Genomic DNA, 22,410 nt, shown 5'->3' on the forward strand with positions numbered 1-22,410 from the left:
ACCTCTCCATAATGGCCAAGACCAGATAGCTGTGTAAGGACATCAGGGATAAAATTGTAGACCTGCACAAGGCTGGGATGGGCTACAGGACAATAGGCAAGCAGCTTGGTGAGAAGGCAACAACTGTTGGCGCAATTATTAGAAAATGGAAGAAGTTCAAGATGACGGTCATTCACCTTCGGTCTGGGGCTCCATGCAAGATCTCACCTCGTGGGGCATCAATGATCATGAGGAAGGTGAGGGATCAGCCCAGAACTACATGGCAGGACCTGGTCAATGACCTGAAGAGAGCTGGGACCACAGTTTCAAAGAAAACCATTAGTGACACACTACGCCGTCATGGATTAAAATCCTGCAGCGCACGCAAGGTCCCCCTGCTCAAGCCAGCGCATGTCCAGGCCCGTCTGAAGTTTGCCAATGACCATCTGGATGATCCAGAGGAGGAATGGGAGAAGGTCATGTGGTCTGATGAGACAAAAATATAGCTTTTTGGTCTAAACTCCACTCGCCGTGTTTGGAGGAAGAAGAAGTATGAGTACAACCCCAAGAACCCCATCCCAACCGTGAAGCATGGAGGTGGAAACATCATTCTTTGGGGATGCTTTTCTGCAAAGGGGACAGGACGACTGCACTGTATTGAGGGGAGGATGGATGGGGCCATGTATCGCAAGATCTTGGCCAACAACCTCCTTCCCTCAGTAAGAGCATTGAAGATGGGTCGTGGCTGGGTCTTCCAGCATGCAAATTAATTACTTAAAAATCATACAATGTGATTTTCTGGATTTTTGTTTTAGATTCCGTCTCACACAGTTGAAGTGTACATATGATAAAAATTACAGACCTCTACATGCTTTGTAAGTAGGAAAACCTGCAAAATCGGCAGTGTATCAAATACTTGTTCTCCCCACTGTATGTGATATTTAATTTATTTATTACAATGCACTTACCACATTAATACATTCAAGTCACGTTGTTTCTAAGTACTTTAAGTCCCCTTTAGCCAAAAGGTAAGTATTGAGGACCTTATAAGTACAAGTTACTTATTATGTAAATACCTAGTAACAACATCTGCAGATATTTTATTTATTACCAAATACTTACCACATTAATACATTCAATCAATCAATCATCCTGACATTGGTATACCCTCAAGTTGTTTTTATGTACTTTGCCTTTAGTTACCATGTATGTTTGTATCAAAAGGGCTGTAAAATGAAGTTGTGTCTGTTTCCAGGTAGATACAACGTGGTTACTTGTGAAATACCACCACATTGGATGACTCCATCTCATGAAGACTACAGCAAATCTGTCTGTGATCTTACCCTGTTGTTTCATGGGACCACCTTCACACTTACAGGGTAGGTACAAGGTAAGAAGTCTTTAAAACGAAGCCATTGCTAATACCATGTAAACACCAGATACTTGCAGGTCAACTAACACTCTTAATGATTTAGTCAAATTATTGTGTAGACATAATGTACCAAGTTATTTTCCTGTAGTTACTTGCTTGATCCAAGATAGCGTAGTAGTGCAGTCGTGTTCTCTTGTGTGTCCATGTAAATAGCCTGTTTTATGTATTTTTTGGTATTTTACATATATATTTCCCTATCACACTTTTCATCCTTCTACTAAATATACTTTCCTGCAACCCGCCTCACTCAATGTGGAACGGATTATATTATTGTCACGATCGTCTGAAGGAGCGGACCAATACGCAGCGCGTGGAGTGAACATGATGACTTTATTAAATAAAGCAACCACGAAAAAACAACAAATGACGATAATGAAGTCCTCAGTGACACGACTGAACACGGAACAATAACCCACAAAACACAGGAGAAAACACACAGAATATATATGGCTCCCAATCAGAGATAACGAGCCGACAGCTGACACTCGTTACCTCCGATTGGGAGTCATTAACCAATCACCAAAAACACAAACAAATGAAACTCACCCAACCCAACACCACCAAATGAAATACACCCTGGCTCTAACACACAGTCCTTGGAGCCAGAGTGTGACAGTACCCCCTAAAGGTGCGCACTCCGGGCGCACCAGCATACAGTCTAGGGGAGGGTCTGGGTGGGCGTCTGTCCCCGGTGGCGGCTCTGGCCCCGGTCGTGATCCCCCACCCCACCGCAGTCACAACCTGCTTCGGTAGCCTCCTCCCAATGACCACCCTCCAACTAACCCCACCTGGACTAAGGGGCAACACCGGACTAAGGGGCAGCATCGGACTAAGGGGCAGTACCGGACTACGGGGCAGTACCGGACTACGGGGCAGTACCGGACTAAGGGGCAGTACCGGACTAAGGGGCAGTACCAGGCTAAGGGACAGCACCAGGATAAGGGACAGCACCAGGATAAGGAGCAACACCGAGCTAAGGGGCAGCACCTGACTAAATGGCGGATCCTGGCTGGCTGGCTCATGGCTGGCTGACGGATCTGGCTGCTCATGGCTGGCTGACGGATCTGGCTGCTCATGGCTGGCTGACGGATCTGGCTGCTCATGGCCGACTGACGGATCTGGCTGATCCTGTCTGGCAGAAGGCTCTGGCTGATCCTGTCTGGCAGAAGGCTCTGGCTGATCCTGTCTGGCAGAAGGCTCTGGCTGATCCTGTCTGGCAGAAGGCTCTGGCTGATCCTGTCTGGCAGAAGGCTCTGGCTGATCCTGTCTGGCGGAAGGCTCTGGCTGATCCTGTCTGGCGGAAGGCTCTGGCTGATCCTGTCTGGCAGACGGCTCTGGCTGATCCTGTCTGGCGGAAGGCTCTGACGGCGTTGGGCAGACGGGCAGTTCAGACGGCGTTGGGCAGACGGACAGTTCAGGCCCCGTTGGGCAGACGGCAGACTCTGGCCGTCTGAGGCGCATCGTAGGCCTGGTGCGTGGTGCCGGAACAGGAGGTACCGGGCTGAGGACACGCATCTCAGGGCTAGTGCGGGGAGAAGCAACAGGGCATGCTGGACCCTGGGGACGCACCGTAGGCCTGATGCGTGGTGCCGGAACAGGAGGTACCGGGCTGAGGACACGCATCTCAGGGCTAGTGCGGGAAGCAGCAACAGGGCATGCTTGGCCCTGGGGACGCACCGTAGGCCTGATGCGTGGTGCCGGAACTGGAGGTACCGGGCTGAGGACACGCATCTCAGGGCTAGTGCGGGGAGTCGGAACAGGGCATGCTGGACCCTGGGGACTCCCATAACTCCTAGTGCGGAGAGCAGGGACAGGCCGGGCGGGGCTGGCGACGCGCACCGTATCCCTGGTGCGAGTGGCCGGAACAGGCCGGGCCGGGCTGGCGAAGCGCACCGTATCCCTGGTGCGTGGAGTAGGAACAGGCCGGGCTGGGCTGGCGAAGCGCACCGTATCCCTGGTGCGTGGAGTAGGAACAGGCCGGGCCGGGCTGGCGAAGCGCACCGTATCCCTGGTGCGTGGAGTAGGAACAGGCCGGGCTGGGCTGGCGAAGCGCACCGTATCCCTGGTGCGTGGAGTAGGAACAGGCCGGGCTGAGCTGGCGACGCGCACCGTACACTTGGTGCGTATGGCAGGAACAGGCCGAACCGGGCTGGCGACGCGCACATTACACTTAGTGCGAGGGACCGGAACAGGCCGTACCGTACGGGGAACACACACTACTGGCTGCACCTCGGGACTAGGAACGGGCCGGACCGAACTGGTTACACACCCCAGTACCTCACGCCGTGCCTCAACACCTTCCTTCCCTGCTTTACCCAGTAGCCCCCTTGACCTGGTAGCCCACTGAATCCGTCCCTTCTCTGCCTCCGTCAGCCAGCCATGAGCAGCCAGATCCGTCAGCTAGCCATGAGCAGCCAGATCCGTCAGCCAGCCATGAGCAGCCAGATCCGTCAGCCAGCCATGAGCAGCCAGATCTGTCAGCCAGCCATGAGCAGCCAGATCTGTCAACCAGCCATGAGCAGCCAGATCCGTCAGCCAACCATGAGCAGCCAGATCCGTCAGCCAGCCATGAGCAGCCAGATCCGTCAGCCAGCCATGAGCAGCCAGATCCGTCAGCCAGCCATGAGCAGCCAGATCCGTCAGCCAGCCATGAGCAGCCAGATCCGTCAGCCAACCATGAGCAGCCAGATCCGTCAGCCAATCACGAGCAGCCAGATCCGTCAGCCAGCCATGAGCAGCCAGATCCGTCAGCCAGCCATGAGCAGCCAGATCCGTCAGCCAGCCATGAGCAGCCAGATCCGTCAGCCAGCCATGAGCAGCCAGATCCGTCAGCCAACCATGAGCAGCCAGATCCGTCAGCCAGCCATGAGCAGCCAGATCCGTCAGCCAGCCATGAGCAGCCAGATCCGTCAGCCAGCCATGAGCAGCCAGATCCGTCAGCCAGCCATGAGCAGCCGGATCCGCCAGAGCCGTCCAGCCAGGTTCCGCCAGAGCCGTCCAGCCAGGAACCGCCAGAGCCGTTCAGCCAGGATCCGCCAGAGCCGTCCAGCCAGGATCCGCCAGAGCCGTCCAGCCAGGATCCGCCAGAGCCGTCCAGCCAGGATCCGCCAGAGCCGTCCAGCCAGGATCCGCCAGAGCCGTTCAGCCAGGATCCGCCAGAGCCGTCCAGCCAGGATCCGCCAGAGCCGTCCAGCCAGGATCCGCCAGAGCCGTCCAGCCAGGATCCGCCAGAGCCGTCCAGCCAGGATCCGCCAGAGCCGTCCAGCCAGGATCCGCCAGAGCCGTCCAGCCAGGATCCGCCAGAGCCGTCCAGCCAGGATCCGCCAGAGCCGTCCAGCCAGGATCCGCCAGAGCCGTTCAGGCCGGATTCGCCAGAGCCGTCCAGCCCGGATCCGCCAGAGCCGTCCAGCCCGGATCCGCCAGAGCCGTCCAGCCCGGATCCGCCAGAGCCGTCCAGCCCGGATCCGCCAGCCAGCCAGGATCCGCCAGAGCCAGCCAGCCAGGATCCGCCTTTCAGTCCGGAGCTGCCCCTTAGTCCGGTACTGCCCCTTAGCCCGGTGCTGCCCCTTAGTCCGGTGCTGCCCCTTAGGCCGGTGCTGCCCCTTAGTCCGGTGCTGCCCCTTAGCCCGGTGCTGCCCCTTAGTCCGGTGCTGCCCCTTAGCCCGGTGCTGCCCCTTAGCCCGGTGCTGCCCCTTAGTCCGGTGCTGCCCCTGAGTCCGGTGATGCCTCTTAGTCCAGGGCTGCCCCTTAATCCTGTGGGGTTTAGTTGGGGGGTGGTCATTGGGAGGAGGCTACCTAAGCAGGTTGTGACTGCGGTGGGGGTGGGGATCACGACCGGGGCCAGAGCCGCCACCGGGGACAGACGCCCACCCAGACCCTCCCCTAGACTGTATGCTGGTGCGCCCGGAGTGCGCACCTTTAGGGGGGGGTACTGTCACACTCTGGCTCCGGGACTGTGTGTTAGAGCTAGGGTGTATTTCATTTGGTGGTGTTGGGTTGGGTGAGTTTCATTTGTTTTGTGTCTAGTGGTGATTGGTCTATGACTCCCAATCGGAGGTAACGAGTGTCAGCTGTCGGCTCGTTATCTCTGATTGGGAGCCATATATATTCTGTGTGTTTTCTCCTGTGGGTTGTGGGTTATTGTTCCAAGTTAAGGTATTGTTCCAGGTTCCGTATTTTTGTCTGTTGGACTTCACTATCGTCTTTTGTTGTTTTTCCGTGGTTGCTTTAATTAATAAAGTCATCATGTTCACTCGCAACGCTGCGTATTGGTCCGCTCCTTCAGACGATCGTGACAATTATTTACTCACCTTTATCTAGAATCTCCAGTTGAAACTAGCCAGCCAGCTAACTAGCTAACTAGCTACTTGCTATTAGCCACCGTTAGCGGTTTTCACCCAGAACATCGGATTTTATGCCGGAATAACTGAATCACTGGACCTTAACACCGGATCGCAACTAGCTAGCCGCAATGGATGTTGCTGTAGGCTAATCACCACTGCCCCCGAAGCAAGCACGAGTTAGCCTTGAGCTAGCCTCGAGCAGGCCCATATCCCGGCTATCTACCTCTCTGTCTACCGGATGGGAGTAGCCAGCTAACCAGCTAACTAGCTACTTGCTATTAGCCACCGTTAGCGGTTTTTCACCATTGTCCGTGGCCTGCACTATCTACCAGCCAGCTCTAGCCTGGACTATTATCGGCCAGTCTGCACTGTCTGCACAGTGCGTTATCGACCCAGAACCTATCGGATTTTCTGCCGGAATCACTGAATCACTGGACCTTTAACACTGGATAATCGCAACTTGCTAGCTGCAACCAAATGTACGTTGTTGTTGGCTAACCAGCCTTGAGCTAGCCTTGAGTCCGGCTATCTACCTCTCTGTCAACCGGACGGGACCGCCTAGAGTCGACACAGATCCCCGCCGATCCATCACGACTGGTCTGCCGACTTAATCGTCTGTGGTTTCAACACGCTTCCCGTTGCGACGACCACGAAGATCCATCTGCTAGCCCCGGCCCGCTAGCACACGCAAACAACAGCCGTGCTTCCTGCTCGCTGTGCTGTAGCACCAATTCGAACTGCTCTTGGACTCACATATTGCTGTTCACTGGACCTTATGATCACTCAGCTGCACAGCTGATGCCTGCTGGACTGTTTCTTTACACGGTGTCCTGTTTATCTGTTTAGCCTCAGCCCAAACTTTATCGCCATTACCAGTTGTTGTCTTAGCTCTCTCTAATAACACCTGTGATTGCTTTATGCCTCTCTCCCATGTCAATACAGTGGGGAAAAAAGTATTTAGTCAGCCACCAATTGTGCAAGTTCTCCCACTTAAAAAGATGAGAGAGGCCTGTAATTTTCATCATAGGTACACGTCAACTATGACAGACAAAATTAGGAAAAAAAATCCAGAAAATCACATTGTTGGATTTTTAATGAATTTATTTGCAAATTATGGTGGAAAATAAGTATTTGGTCAATAACTAAAGTTTCTCAAAACTTTGTTATATACCCTTTGTTGGCAATGACACAGGTCAAACGTTTTCTGTAAGTCTTCACAAGGTTTTCACACACTGTTGCTGGTATTTTGGCCCATTCCTCCATGCAGATCTCCTCTAGAGCAGTGATGTTTTGGGGCTGTCGCTGGGCAACACAGACTTTCAACTCCCTCCAAATATTTTCTATGGGGTTGAGATCTGGAGACTGGCTAGGCCACTCCAGGACCTTAAAATGCTTCTTACGAAGCCACTCCTTCGTTGCCCGGGCGGTGTGTTTGGGATCATTGTCATGCTGAAAGACCCAGCCACGTTTCATCTTCAATGCCCTTGCTGATGGAAGGAGGTTTTCACTCAAAATCTCACGATACATGGCCCCATTCATTCTTTCCTTTACACGGATCAGTCGTCCTGGTCCCTTTGCAGAAAAACAGCCCCAAAGCATGATGTTTCCACCCCCATGCTTCACAGTAGGTATGGTGTTCTTTGGATGCAACTCAGCATTCTTTGTCCTCCAAACATGACGAGTTGAGTTTTTACCAAAAAGTTATATTTTGGTTTCATCTGACCATATGACATTCTCCCAATCCTCTTCTGGATCATCCAAATGCACTCTAGCAAACTTCAGACGGGCCTGGACATGTACTGGCTTAAGCAGGGGGACACGTCTGGCACTGCAGGATTTGAGTCCCTGGCGGCGTAGTGTGTTACTGATGGTAGGCTTTGTTACTTTGGTCCCAGCTCTCTGCAGGTCATTCACTAGGTCCCCCCGTGTGGTTCTGGGATTTTTGCTCACCGTTCTTGTGATCATTTTGACCCCACGGGGTGAGATCTTGCGTGGAGCCCCAGATCGAGGGAGATTATCAGTGGTCTTGTATGTCTTCCATTTCCTAATAATTGCTCCCACAGTTGATTTCTTCAAACCAAGCTGCTTACCTATTGCAGATTCAGTCCTCCCAGCCTGGTGCAGGTCTACAATTTTGTTTTTGATGTCCTTTGACAGCTCTTTGGTCTTGGCCATAGTGGAGTTTGGAGTGTGACTGTTTGAGGTTGTGGACAGGTGTCTTTTATACTGATAACAAGTTCAAACAGGTGCCATTAATACAGGTAACGAGTGGAGGACAGAGGAGCCTCTTAAAGAAGAAGTTACAGGTCTGTGAGAGCCAGAAATCTTGCTTGTTTGTAGGTGACAAAATACTTATTTTCCACCATAATTTGCAAATAAATTCATTCAAAATCCTACAATGTGATTTTCTGGATTTTATTTTCTCAATTTGTCTGTCATAGTTGACGTGTACCTATGATGAAAATTACAGGCCTCTCTCATCTTTTTAAGTGGGAGAACTAGCACAATTGGTGGCTGACTAAATTCTTTTTTTCCCCACTGTATGCCTTGGCTATTGCTGTTCCAGTTAGTTCTTATTATACAATTTCACTGTAGAACCCAAGTCCCTCTCAAACTGCCTCAAATAGTTCCTTTGTTCCACCCCCCATACACGCCGAGACCGACTCAATTGGTGCCTCCAGTCATGCTATCTCTTTCATTGTTACCCAACGCTTAGGTTTACCTCCACTGTACTCATATCTTTCCATATCCTTGTCTGTACATAATGCCCTGAATCTATTCTACAACGCCCGGAAATCTGCCCCCTTTATTCTCTGTACCCAATGCACTAGAAGACCAGTTCTTAAAGCCTTTAGCCGTATCCTTATTCTAGTCCTCCTCTGTTCCTCTGGTGATGTAGAGGCTAACCCAGGCCCTGCAGCCCCCAGTATCACTCTTACTCCCCAGGAGCTATCATTTGTTGACTTCTGTAACCGTAAAAGCCTTGGTTTTCTGCACGTTAACATCAGAAGCCTCCTTCCTAAGTTTGAGTTATTCACTGCGTTAGCACACTCCGCCAACCCTGATGTTCTAGCAGTGTCTGAATCCTGGCTTAGGAAGGCCACCAAAACTTCTGAAATGTCCATCCCCAACTACAACATTTTCCGTCTAGATATAACTGCCAAACGGGGTGGAGTTGCAATCTACTGTAGAGATAGCCTGCAGAGCTCTATCATACTATCCAGGTCTGTGCCCAAACAGTTTGAGCTTTTACTTCTAAAAATCCACCTTTCCAGAAATAAGTCTCTCACTGTTGCCGCTTGCTACAGACCCCCTTCAGCCCCCAGCTGTGACTTGGACACCATATGTGAATTGATTTCCCCCCATTTATCCTCAGAGTTCGTACTGCTTGGTGACCTAAATTGGGATATACTTAACACCCCGGCCATCTTACAATCCAAACTAGATGCCCTCAACCTCACCCAAATGATCAACGAACCTACCAGGTACAACCCTAAATCCGTAAACATGGGCACCCTCATAGATATCATCCTGACTAACTTACCCTCTAAATACACCTCCGCTGTCTTCTCAACCAGGATCTCAGCGATCACTGCCTTATTGCCTGCGTCCGTAACGGGTCCGCGGTCAAACGACCACCCCTCATCACTGTCAAACGCTCCCTAAAACACTTTAGCGAGCAGGTCTTCCTAATTGACCTGGCCCAGGTATCCTGGTTAGATATCGATCTCATTCCGTCAGTAGAGGATGCCTGATTGTTCTTTAAAAGTAATTTCCTCTCAATCTTAAATAAACATGCCCCATTCAAAAAATACAGAACTAAGAACAGATATAGCCCCTGGTTCTCCTCAGACTTGACTGCCCTTGACCAGCACAAAAACATCCTGTGGCATACTGCATTAGCATCGAATTGCCCCCGCGATATGCAACTTTTCAGAGAAGTTAGGAACCAATATACACAAGCAGTTAGGAAAGGAAAGGCTAGCTTTTTGAAACAGAAATTTGCATCCTGTAGCACGGAGAATAAGAGCACCCCCACCCAGCTGCCCACTGCACTGAGGCTAGGAAACACTATCACCACCGATTAATCTACAATAATCGTGAATTTCAACAAGTATTTTGCTACGGCTGGCCATGCTTTCCACCTGGTTACCTCTACCCCGGCCACCAGCTCTGCACCCTCTGCTGCAAATTGCCCATGCCCCCCCCCCGCTTCTCCTTCACACAAATTCAGACAGCTGATGTTCTGAAAGAGCTGCAAAATCTGGACCCCTACAAATAATCTGGGCTAGACAATCTGGACCCTTTCTTTGTAAAACTAGCCACTGAAATTGTCGCAACCCCTATTACTAGCCTGTTCAACCTCTTTTTCATAATGTCTGAGATCCCCAGAGATTGGAAAGCTGCCGCGTTCATCCCCCTCTTCAAAGGGGGTGACACTCTATATCCAAACTGTTACAGACCTATATCCATCCTGCCCTGCCTTTCGAAAGTTTTTGAAAGCCAAGATAACAAACAGACCACCGACCATTTCGAATCCCACCGTACCTTCTCCGCTATGCAATCCGGTTTCCGAGCTGGTCATGGGTGCACCTCAGCCACGCTCAAGGTCCTAAACAATATTATAACCGCGATCGATAATAGACAGTACTGTGCAGCCGTCTTCTTCGACCTGGCCAAGGCTTTCGACTCTGTCAACCACCGCATTCTTATTGGCAGACTAAATAGCCTTGGTTTCTCAAATGACTGCCTCGCCTGGTTCACCAACTACTTCTCAGATAGAGTTCAATGTGTCAAATCGGAGGGCCTGTTGTCTGGACCTATGGCAATCTCTATGGGGGTGCCACAGGGTTCAATTCTTGGGCCAACTCTTTCCTCTGTGTATATCAATGATGTCGCTCTTGCTGCTGGTGACTCTCAGATCCACCTCTACGCAGACGACACCATTTTGTATACATCTGGCCCTTCATTGGACACTGTGTTAACAAACCTCCAAACGAGCTTCAATGCCATACAACACTCCTTCAGTAGCCTCCAACTGCTCTTAAACACTAGTAAAACTAAATGCATGCTCTTCAATCGAACGCTGCTGGCACCCGCCCACCCGACTAGAATCACTACTCTCGATGGGTCTGACCTAGAGTATGTGGACAACTACAAATACCTAGGTGTCTGGTTAGACTGTAAACTCTCCTTCCAGACTCACATTAAGCATCTCCAAACCAAAGTTAAATCTAGAATCGGCTTCCTATTTCGCAACAAAGCCTCCTTCACTCATTCTGCCAAACATGCCCTCGTAAATCTGACTATCCTACCGATTCTTGACTTCGGCGATGTCATTTACAAAATAGCCTCCAACACTCTACTCAGCAAATTGGATGTAGTCTATCACAGTGCCATCCGTTTTGTCACCAAAGCCCTATATACTACCCACCACTGTGACATGTACGCTCTTGTTGGCTGGTCCTCACTACATATTCGTCGCCAAACCCACTGGCTCCAGGCCATCTATAAATCACTGCTAGGAAAATCCCCGCCTTATCTTAGCTCATTGGTCACCATAGCAACACCCACCCGTAGTATGCGCTCCGGCAGGTATATCTCACTGGTCATCCCCAAAGCCAACACCTCCTTTGGCCGCCATTCCTTCCAGTTCTCTGCTGCCAGTGACTGGAACGAATTGCAAAAATCTCTGAAGCTGGAGACTCTTATCTCCCTCACTAACTTAAAGCATCAGTTGTCAGAGCACCTTACCGATCACTGCACCTGTACACAGCCCATCTGAAATTAGCCCACCCAACTACCTCATCCCCATATTGTTATTTATTTTGCTCATTTGCACCCCAGTATCTCTATTTGCACATCATCTCTTGCACATCTATCATTCCAGTGTTAATACTAATTGTAATTATTTTGCACTATGGCCTATTTATTGCCTTACCTCCATAACTTGCTACATTTGCACACACTGTATATATATTTTCTGTTGTATTTTTGACTTTATGTTGTGTTTTACCCCATATGTAACTCTGTGTTGTTGTTTTTATCGCACTGCTTTGCTTTATCTTGGCCAGGTCGTAGTTGTAAATGAGAACTTGTTATCAACTGGCTTACCTGGTTAAATAAAGGTGAAATAAATAAATAAATATGTACAGTGCCTTCAGAAAGTATTCACACCCCTTGACTTTTTCCACATTTTGTTGTGTTACAGACTGAATTTAAAATATATTAAATTGACATTTTGTGTCACTGGCCTACACACAATACCACATATTGTCAAAGTAGAATTATGTTTTTAGAAATTTCTACAAATTAATTAAAAATGAAAAGCTGAAATGTCTTGAGTCAACAAGTATTCAACCTCTTTGTTATGGCAAGCCTAAATAGGTTCAGGAGTAAAAATGTGCTTAATAAGTCACATAATAAGTTGCATGGACTCACTCTGTGTGCAATAATAGTGTTTAACATAATGTTTTAATGACTAGTGATCTTACCATGTTGTTTCATGGTACCACCTTCACACTTACAGGGTAGGTACACGGTAAGAGGGCTGTAAAATTAAGCCGTTGCTAATATCATGTAAATACCAGATACTTGCAGGTCAACTAACGCTCTTTATGACACTAATTATTGTGTAGACATAATGTACCACGTCATTTTCTTGGAGTTACTAGGTATGTATGTTGTAACAGGGCTGCAAAATGAAGTGGTGTCTGTTTCCAGGTAGATTCCAGTTAGATCCCACAAAGACCACAGCAAATCTGTCTGTGATCTTACACTGTTGTTCCATGATAGTACCTTATTGTAGGTAAGGGATAAGAGGGCTGTAAAATGAAGCTGTTCATATTACCATGTAAATATCAAATACTTTCAAGTTTACTACATTGCAATATAAAAGTGGGAACATTTCAAATGTATTTAATTAAAATCAATCAGAGGTCAGTAGAAACACGTTTGTATTAATGTACATCATATAATCATACAAGCTAGCACCACAACAAAAGTGAACTGCATTTATATCTATGTAGAAACCAAACTGCCATGCTAAACACCATTAATTTGAATGGACGGCTAATACGTTCATAAATAGCAATCTTTTAATTCCTTTAAAAGTAACATTTTTGACTAAATAACGACATGTTAATGCTCACATCATGATAATCAATATGTGTACTAATAGATGATGCCACTTTTAAGGCTATAAAAAGAAGGATGGCTATGGATTGTGGTGTGCTTGTACATCATTGGTGACATCAGAGATTTGGATATAATGATGACATACCTATGTTTCCGCCCTAACAATGGGATTTATTGTCCACCTCTCTGGTGACATTGAAAAGTAGCTAGCCTAGTGTATTCATAGCAACACTAACGAGTAACTTCCGGGTAACATAATTTCGGAAATTTGTCATAGTAGAAAAGTGTTCAAAACTTTTAGATGAGCTTTTTCCCCCAATGTAAGTATAATTGTGCATTATATGCAAGACAAAACAAAATATTGATTTCGTATCAAACACAGCATTTTACTGCAGACTTTTGTTTTGAAAAACAAATTTGAAAACCGGAGAGTTAAGTACATATTGACTTATTCCACATTTTGTTGTGTTACAGCCTGAATTCAAAATGGATTTAATAGATTGTTTTCCTCACCCATCTACACACAATAGCCCATAATGTTTATAGACATTTTTGCTAATTTATTGAGAATGAAATACAGAAATATAAAATGTACATAAGTATTCACACCCCTGAGTTAATACATGTTAGAGTCTTTCTGGGTAAGTCTCTAAGAGCTTTGCACACCTTGATTGTACAATATTTGCACATTCTTAAATAAATTCTTCAAGCTCTGTCAAGTTGGTTGTTGATCATTGCTAGACAGCCATTTCCAAGTCTTGCCATAGATTTTCAAGCTGATATAAGTCAAAATTGTAACTAGGCCACTCAGGAACACTCAATGTCGTCTTGGTAAGCAACTACAGTGTATATTTGGCCTTGTGTTTTAAGTTATTGACCTACTGAAGGTGAATTTGTCTCCCAGGGTCTGTTGGAAAGCAGACTGAACCATGTTTTCCTCTAGGATTTTGCCTGTGCATAGCCCTATCCGTTTCTTTTTATCCTAAAAAACACCATATTCCTTGCAGATGACAAGCATACCCATAACATGATACAGCTACCACCATGCTTGAAAATATGAAGAGTGTTATGTGATGTGTTGTGTTGGGTTTGCCCCAAACATAAATTTTTGTATTTAGGACATAAAGTTCATTTCTTTGCCACATTTCTTCCTGTTTTACTTTAGTGCCTTATTGCAAACAAGATGCATGTTTTGGAACATTTTTATTCTGTACAGGCTTCCTTTTTTTCACTCTGTCATTTAGGTTAGTATTGTAGAGTAACTACAATGTTGTTGATCCATCCTCAGTTTTCTCCTATCACAGCCATTAAACTTTGTAACTGTTTTAAACACACCATTGGCCTCATGGTGAAATCCCTGAGCAGTTTCCTTCCTGTCTGGTAACTGAGTTAGGCAGGACACCTGCATTTTTGTAGTGACTGGTTGTATTGATAGACCATCCAGTGTGTAATAAATAACTTCACCATGCTCAAACGGATATTCAATGTCTGCTTAATTTTTACCCATCTACCAATAGGTGCCCTTCTTTGCGAAGCATTGGAAAACCTCCCTGATCTTTGTGGTTTAATCTGTTTCAAATTCACAGTTCGATAATTGTATGTGTGGAGTACAGAGATCTGGTAGTCATTAAAAAATTATGTTAAACACTATTATTGCACACAGAGTCCAGGCAACTTATTTTATGACTTGTTAAGCACATTTTTACTCCTGAACTTATTTAGGCTTGCCAAAACAAAGAGGTTGAATACCTGTTGACTCAAGACATTTCAGCTTTTCATTTTTTAATAATTTGTACAAATTTTGAAAAACATTATTCCACTTTGACAATGTTGGGTATTGAGTGTAGGCCAGTGACACAAAATCTCCATTTTAAATTCAGGCTGTAACGCAACAAAATGTGGAAAAATTCAAAGGGTGTGAATACTTTCTGAAGGCACTGTACATACCTAGTAACTACAGGAAAATTACTTATTAAATTATGTCTACACAATAATTTGACTAAACCATTAAGAGCGTTAGTTGACCTGCAAGTATCTGGTATTTACATGGTTTTAGCAACGGCTTAATTTTAAAGCCCTTACTTTGTACCTACCCTGTAAGTGTGAAGGTGGTCCCATGAAACAACAGGGTAAGATCACAGACAGATTTGTTGTTGTCTTCATGAGATGGAGTCATCCAATGTGGTGGTATTTCACAAGTAACTACGTTGTATCTACCTGGAAACAGACACAACTTCATTTTACAGCCCTTTTGATACAAACATACATGGTAACTAAAGGCAAAGTACATAAAAACAACTTGAGGGTATACCAATGTCAGGATGATTGATTGATTGAATGCATTAATGTGGTAAGTATTTGGTAATAAATAAAATATCTGCAGATGTTGTTACTAGGTATTTACATAATAAGTAACTTGTACTTATAAGGTCCTCAATACTTACCTTTTGGCTAAAGGGGACTACTGTATAATTACATTTAGTTATTTCTTATTCACTAATTAAGCATGTAGTACTTACTTGCTTGGTTCCTGGTAATTACATTTGGGACTAAATTGTTAACATGTATTTACTTTTTGTTACTAGTTATTTACATAGTTATTACCTAGTAATTACAGGGCTGGAAAATGAAGGGTTACCAGGCACTCATTATTCAAACCAGGAGAATACACCAAACTGTAACCGAATAATAACCATGTTGTGACCCGGACTCACCTCCATCCCCAGCAGTTTCAGGGCTTTGGGCTGGAAAAGTAACAAACATGGTTATAGAGAAAGCAACACCGTCAAGGGGAATTCGTCACATAAAAAAATATGCACACACATAAATGGACACAGACAGGCCAGACCCACTTACACACACTCAGGCCAGGTGTTCAAGTACAGAGAGAAATGCCATCGTGGTCTCAGAGCATTTCATATTATTCTGTACTTAAATGTGAGACACTCCATTTAGGATGATATGTTACGTTTTGTATGGTATGTATTCATTTGTGGATCTCCATCATTCATTTCATATGATATGTTACGAATTACAATTTGTATGATATGTTACGATTTGCAATTTGTACAATATGTTAAGAATTGCAATTTGTACGTCTTTTGAATGTGCAAAACGTACAGAATTCTACAAATTTGCAAAACGTACGATACGTTACGAATTCCAATTTGTTGTTGCTAACGTTAGCTAGGGGTTGCTAGGTGTCTAATGCTAACTTTAGCTACCTGGCTAACGTTAGCTAGGATAGGGGTTAGGGTTAGGGTTAGGGGTCAAGGTTAGGGTTAGCAGTTAGGTTAAAGGGTTAGGGGAAGGGTTACCTAAAATGGTTCAGGTTAGGGTTAGGCGAAGGGTTAGCTAACATGCTAAGTAGTTTCTTATTATTTAAAATACTAAAAGTTGTCTGTAATGAGATTTGAACAAGCGACCTTGGGGTTGCTAGATGGCCGCATTATATGCCCACCCATCCACCCTGACCAACCACACTTCTTTCGTTTTTGCCTTAAGTAACCTCCTATCTTATGTAACCACACCAAACATATCATACTAATTTGAGTGTCCCGGATTTACTTTTACTATGTTACGTCTTTGAGACCAGTCTGGAAATGCATACAGTGCATTCGGAAAGTATTCAGACCCCTTCCCTTTTTCCTCATTTTGTTACATTACAGCCTTATTCTAAAATTGATTAAATTAAATGTTTTTCTCATCAATCTACACACAATACCCCATAATGACAAAGCAAAAACAGGTTTAAATTTTTTTAGGAAATGTATTACAAATAATAAACAGAAATACCATATTTGCATAAGTGTTCAGACCCTTTGCTGTGAGACTCGAAATTGAGCTCAGGTGCATCCTGTTTCCATTGATCATCCTTGAGATGTTTCTACAACTTGATTGGAGTCCACCTGTGGTAAATTCAATTGAATGGACATGATTTGGAAAGGCATACACCTGTCTATATAAGGTCCCACAGTTGACAGTGCATTTCAGAGCAAAAACCAAGCCATGAGGTCGAAGGAATTGTCCACAGAGCTCCGAGACAGGATCGTGTCTAGGCACAGATCTGGGGAAGGGTACCAAAAAATGTGTACTTCATTGAAGGTCCCCAAGAACACAGTGACCTGCATCATTCTTAAATGGAAGAAGTTTGGAACCACCAAGACTCTTCCTAGAGCTCGACGCCCGGCCAAACTGAGCAATCGGGGGAGAAGGGCCTTGGTCAGGGAGGTGACCAAGAACCCGAAGGTCACTCTGACAGAGCTCCAGAGTTCCACTGTAGAGATGGGAGAACCTTCCAGAAGGACAACCAACTCTGCAGCACTCCACCAATCAGGCCTTTATGGTAGAGTGGCCAGACAGAAGCCACTCCTCAGTAAAAGGCACATGACAGCCTGCTTTGAGTTTGCCAAAAGGCACCTAAAGGACTCTCAGACCATGAGAAACAAGATTCTCTGGTTTGATGAAACCAAGATTAAACTCTTTGGCCTGAATGCCAAGCGTCACGTCTGGAAGAAACCTGGCACCATCCCTAAGGTGAAGCATGGTGGTGGCAGCATCATGCTGTGGGGATGTTTTTCAGCGTCAGGGACTGGGAGACTAGTCAGGATCGAGGGAAAGATGAACGGAGCAAAGTATACAGAGCAATCCTTGATGAAAATCTGCTCCAGAGCGCTCAGACTGGGGCGAAGGTTCACCTTCCAACAGGACAACGACCCTAAGCACACAGCCAAGACAACGCAGGAGTGGCTTCGGGACAAGTCTCTGAATGTCCTTGAGTGGCCTAGCCAGAGCCCGGACTTGAACCCGATCTAACATCTCTGGAGAGACCTGAAAATAGCTGTGCAGCAACGCTCCCCATGCAACCTGACAGAGCTTGATAGGATCTGCAGAGAAGAATGGGAGAAACTCCCCAAAGACAGGTGTGCCAAGCTTGCAGCGTCATACCCAAGAAGACTCAAGGCTGTAATCGCTGCCAAAGGTGCTTCAACAAAGTACTGAGTAAATGGTTAGAATACTTATGTAAATGTCATATTTCAGTTTGTTATTTGTAATAAATTTGCAAACATTTCTAAAAACCTGTTTTTGCTTTGTCATTATGGAGTATTGTGTGTAGATTGATGAGGGGGGGGGGGGGAAACGATTGAATCCATTTTAGAATAAGGCTGTAATGTAACAAAATGTGGAACAAGTCAAGGGGTCTGAATACTTTCCGAATGCACTGTATGTTCCAACACAATTAAACAACACAAGTGTCCTGTTCCAGATCAACCGTAACCTGTTCTAGACCAGACAGTAACCTGTTATAGATCAACAGTAACCTGTTCTAGATCAACAGTAACCTGTCATAGATCAACAGTAACCTGTTCTAGATCAACAGTAATCTGTTGTCTTTAGATAGTAACCTGTTACTGTAACCTGATATCTTTAATCTCTGTGTGTTTGTGTGTGTGAGGGGGTGGCTGGCTAAGTGGAGCTCTATGCAGGCACTCAGATGCGTTTTAAAGCAGGCTGTGTACAAATTATGCATTAATGAGCCATCATGTGACCTGCTTCCCCAACTGCTGGTAAAAATAACTCAGGCCTCCTGTGGGGATGTTGATATCTGCATCTATTTCAGGGCTTTGTTCCTACCACAGTGTGTGTGTGTGTGTGTGTGTGTCTGTATTCACACTGCTTTTTCATCTAAGATGAGACGGTCAGTGTGCCCAAATCATTTTAAAACAGATGACAGATCATTTTGATGTATACCTCTTCTTCTTTCATCCTCTGTCTCTCTTTTTCTATCCTTCACTTTTGCTATCTCTTTTCAACCTCATGCACACATGCATACACACTGCACAGTCATTGGGTGATGTTGATGGAATAGACATTGCTCTACACAATAGTCCTAGAATAAAGATGTTCTACAGTTTACATTTAGTCTGTTCTTCAAGGAGCCTTGCAGGAGGAGGCTTTGAAACTGAAACATCAACAACAACAAACACATCTATAGACGGGTTAGCTGAGAACATCACAAACATATCTATAGACGGGTTAGCTGAGAACATCACAAAAATGATGTGCACGCTTCACAAGGCCCTGTCTTGTTGTGATTCTGGATGGCCAGATAGCTAGCAACAATGACAAGAAAATGCCATGTGGGAAATCATAAGTGGCTCGTTTCAGTTAGTTTTATCTTGGTCTTGATACCATGTCTGTTTTTTAAGTGTTTTGACTGATGTCACATCTATGCTAATATGGCTCAAATTCACTAGCTAGCTAACTAACAACTGTAACGATGTATATGAGAGAGAACAAGTGCTCATTTTGCAACTTTATTTATGTTTTCAATAAACATTGGAGACGAACTATAGTTTACATGTGGTGAACAATCTAAGCCAACCCCATCTGTTCTGCCCCACAGTTGCGCACACATCAGTTTTGTTGCTTAACAATCAACCCATCCATTTCACAACCGTTGTTCCTAGCAGTATAGTGCAGTGCAGTTTAGCACTGATCTCTGCTTTCTAGTACTAGTTTGTGAGAGTTTGAGAGAGGGAGAAAATGAGACCGTATCCCTAGTGCAGATTTAGAATTAGAGTGATATGCATTTACATCCTGCATTCATATTTATTTATTTTATTTTACAGCATCTTCCCTTGATCACACAAAAAAAAGGTTACCTAATTACCAAATTTACATCACTCCAAAAGTGAGGCTCGGGTTGGCTTTTAGTTTGCTAGTCAGTAATTAGAAGCAGTGTTTGTGTTTCTGTTTCTGTTTCTACACAGAATCTGTAAGCACAGCAGCACCTTCTTATTTTACTGCTTCATTCTTAATATATGACAAACCATCCCATCACCTGCAGGCCCAAATTAAACCAATAAAAGCACCACACAACCCACTACTGTCAGTCAAAACCTAATCCCACCCCTTGAATCTCATACCCTCATAGCTCACACACGTACACTACCGTTCAAAAGTTTGGGGTCACTTAGAAATATCCTTGTTTTCGAAAGAAAAGCAATTTTTTTGTCCATTAAAATAACATAAAATTGATCAGAATTACAGTGTAGAGGAGTGGGAGGCCCCGGTGCACAACTGAGCAAGAGGACAAATACATTAGAGTGTCAAGTTTGAGAAACAGACGGCTCACAGGTCCACAACTGGCAACTTCATTAAATAGTACCCGCAAAACACCAGTCTCAACGTCAACAGAGAAGAGGCGACTCCGGGATGCTGACCTTCTAGGCAGAGTTGCAAAGAAAAAGCCATATCTCAGACTGCCCATCTTAATCTTTTATTTTTATTGGCCAGTCTGAGACATGAGTTGCAGATGAAAGTTATTTGTTTCTGGCCATTTTGAGCCTGTAATCAAACACACAATTGCTGATGCTCCAGATACTCAACTAGTCTCAAGAAGGCCAGTTTTATTGCTTCTTTAATCAGTACAACAGTTTTCAGCTGTGCTAACATAATTGCAAAACGGTTTTCTAATGATCAATTAGCCTTTTAAAATGATATACTTGGATTAGCAAACACAACGTGCCATTGGAACACAGGACTGATGGTTGCTGATAATGGGCCTCAGTACGCCTATGTAGATATTCCATTAAAAATCAGCCGTTTCCAGCTACAATAGCCATTTACAACATTAACAATGTCTACACTGTATTTCTGATCAATTTGATGTTATTTTAAAGGTTTTAAAAAATGCTTTCGAAAACAAGGACATTTCTAAGTGACCCAAAACTTTTGAACGGTAGCGTAAATGCATTACAGCCATATGCATAACACACAGATAGCAATATTTACACAGTGCATTTGTTTACAAACGTCACCCCACATGGACACACACTTCTCGTCTTATTCTGAACACTTAAAGCATACCTGAGGGGAGTCTACCAGGTTAATAATAGTAGGTTTGTAAATTATATAGTACCGAAGACCAGTCTGGGAGTTAATTTGACCATGGGAAAAAGAGATACTGCGTAAAACAGTACCACAATGAATGTTCGATTCAATTGATCCCACAGAGACAAGTAGACATGCAGACACATGCACATGTATAATTAGCAGAATAGGAAACTGTAAAGCTATTCTGCCACTCACTCTTTTGGGTCCAAAGAGGTTATGATACAGAGTTCTAAACCTCTTCCTGGTGTAGTTGCATCGGTAAGCTCCGCCCATCAAGTACTCAATGACCAATCCGATGTCAATGAGACTAATGCGGTAGTCTGGTGGCAGGTTACCCTGGGGACCAAGAGATTGGTCAGACAAAACCGCACACACCCATGACAGTTGAGCATTAGAAGGTGAAAGGAAGGGAAAACACCCCACACAAATCATACACACTTCACTTCACACATCCACACACTTGTTTTGTGCTAAAAATAATACATGATTAGTTGATTCACCTTGAAGTAGATCCAACTGAACCCTGGATATTCTTGCTTGGAAAGAACACACAAGGTCAGTGAGTATACAGCACAAGGCCAAGGAGAGATGGGAGACACAGACCCCCGATAAGACCACAGAGTTTATAACCTAGTTTAAATTAACTTAGCTTAACTAAGCTTGGCTTAATTTATCTGAGCTTAGTTTAATTTAACTTAGCTTAGTTCAACAGCACTGAGATATACATCAGTATACTGTACTCTGAGAGGAGAGGGGTAGAGGAGTAAAGGAAGGAGGAGGAAGACCATGAAAATAGGAGAAATGTTAAGGAGAAGATGGAAAATTACAAATCTTGAGGAAATTGAAAAATATAAAAATCTGATTAATGCTGACTTAATTTGCCTGATCACTCTGTGCTAATTTGCATTTGTAATGTACGACCAGATCGTATCAGGGGTTCAGTGCTGGAAGAGAGAGACAGACAGAAATGATAGAGCGTTTCTTGATAGAAATGGGCCTTATCATCCCCTTCAGATAGAAATCAGAGCTCTATGATCCTACTGTAATGACCAGGAGGCCATTGGGTCCAAACCAGTGGAGGCTGGTGGAGGGAGAAATGGGGAGGATGGGCTGGGACAATTATCATACATCTACGGATGATTTGATACCATCTCATCCACTGCCCCTGGTCACTTTTAGTGGAAAGCTCCCTACATCCCCTAGTCAAAAAGCACTCCATTTTGTTTCTGTTATCCCACTAAAGCCTCACAATTATCCAGCCAAAGATCAGAGGCAACACTTTGAAGTGGGAGAACCCCAAAGCAGGATGTGCTTGTGTATTTTTTCACATGTTAATTTGAAATGCACCACTATACCCTTCTCCTTCCCCTTCATTGAACGGCCTAAACCATGCTGTGTGAACATACGGTATCCCACATTGGCTTCATTGTATTAGATCTATTACGATGTCAGAGTCCTCCCCTGCCATTACCTTCAAACAATCTAACCCTACCATGAGTGAGCTGACCTCGCCATTTGAGAGAGCCTGTCTGGAATGCCAGATGGGCAGGGTTTGCACTTATGGGACTAGTTTATTGGTTCCATTTCACCAGACAAGCTCAATCAAACAAAGCTAAAGTA

The 22,410-nt window shown here is 45.1% G+C and overlaps 1 protein-coding gene across 5 annotated transcripts in view; it reads right to left on the reverse strand.

Moving 5' to 3' along the window:
* The window catches only part of trpm3 (transient receptor potential cation channel, subfamily M, member 3), a 309,076-nt gene that overhangs the window by 91,733 nt on the left and 194,933 nt on the right, over positions 1 to 22,410 (reverse strand). For 4 of the 5 annotated variants that reach the window (XM_041864642.2, XM_041864639.2, XM_041864640.2 and 1 more), the window contains exons 13-14: positions 20,986 to 21,126; positions 15,606 to 15,635 (exon numbers count right to left, since the gene is read on the reverse strand). In XM_041864642.2, coding sequence (XP_041720576.1) covers positions 15,606 to 15,635; positions 20,986 to 21,126 — 171 coding nt within the window. Of the gene's footprint in view, positions 1 to 15,605; positions 15,636 to 20,985; positions 21,127 to 21,290; positions 21,327 to 22,410 lie in introns of all 5 variants that reach the window. The other variant, XM_041864643.2, reaches the window with a different exon arrangement.

The sequence above is a fragment of the Coregonus clupeaformis genome, chromosome 18 (genome assembly GCF_020615455.1).
Source record: "Coregonus clupeaformis isolate EN_2021a chromosome 18, ASM2061545v1, whole genome shotgun sequence".
Taxonomy (NCBI): domain Eukaryota; kingdom Metazoa; phylum Chordata; class Actinopteri; order Salmoniformes; family Salmonidae; genus Coregonus; species Coregonus clupeaformis.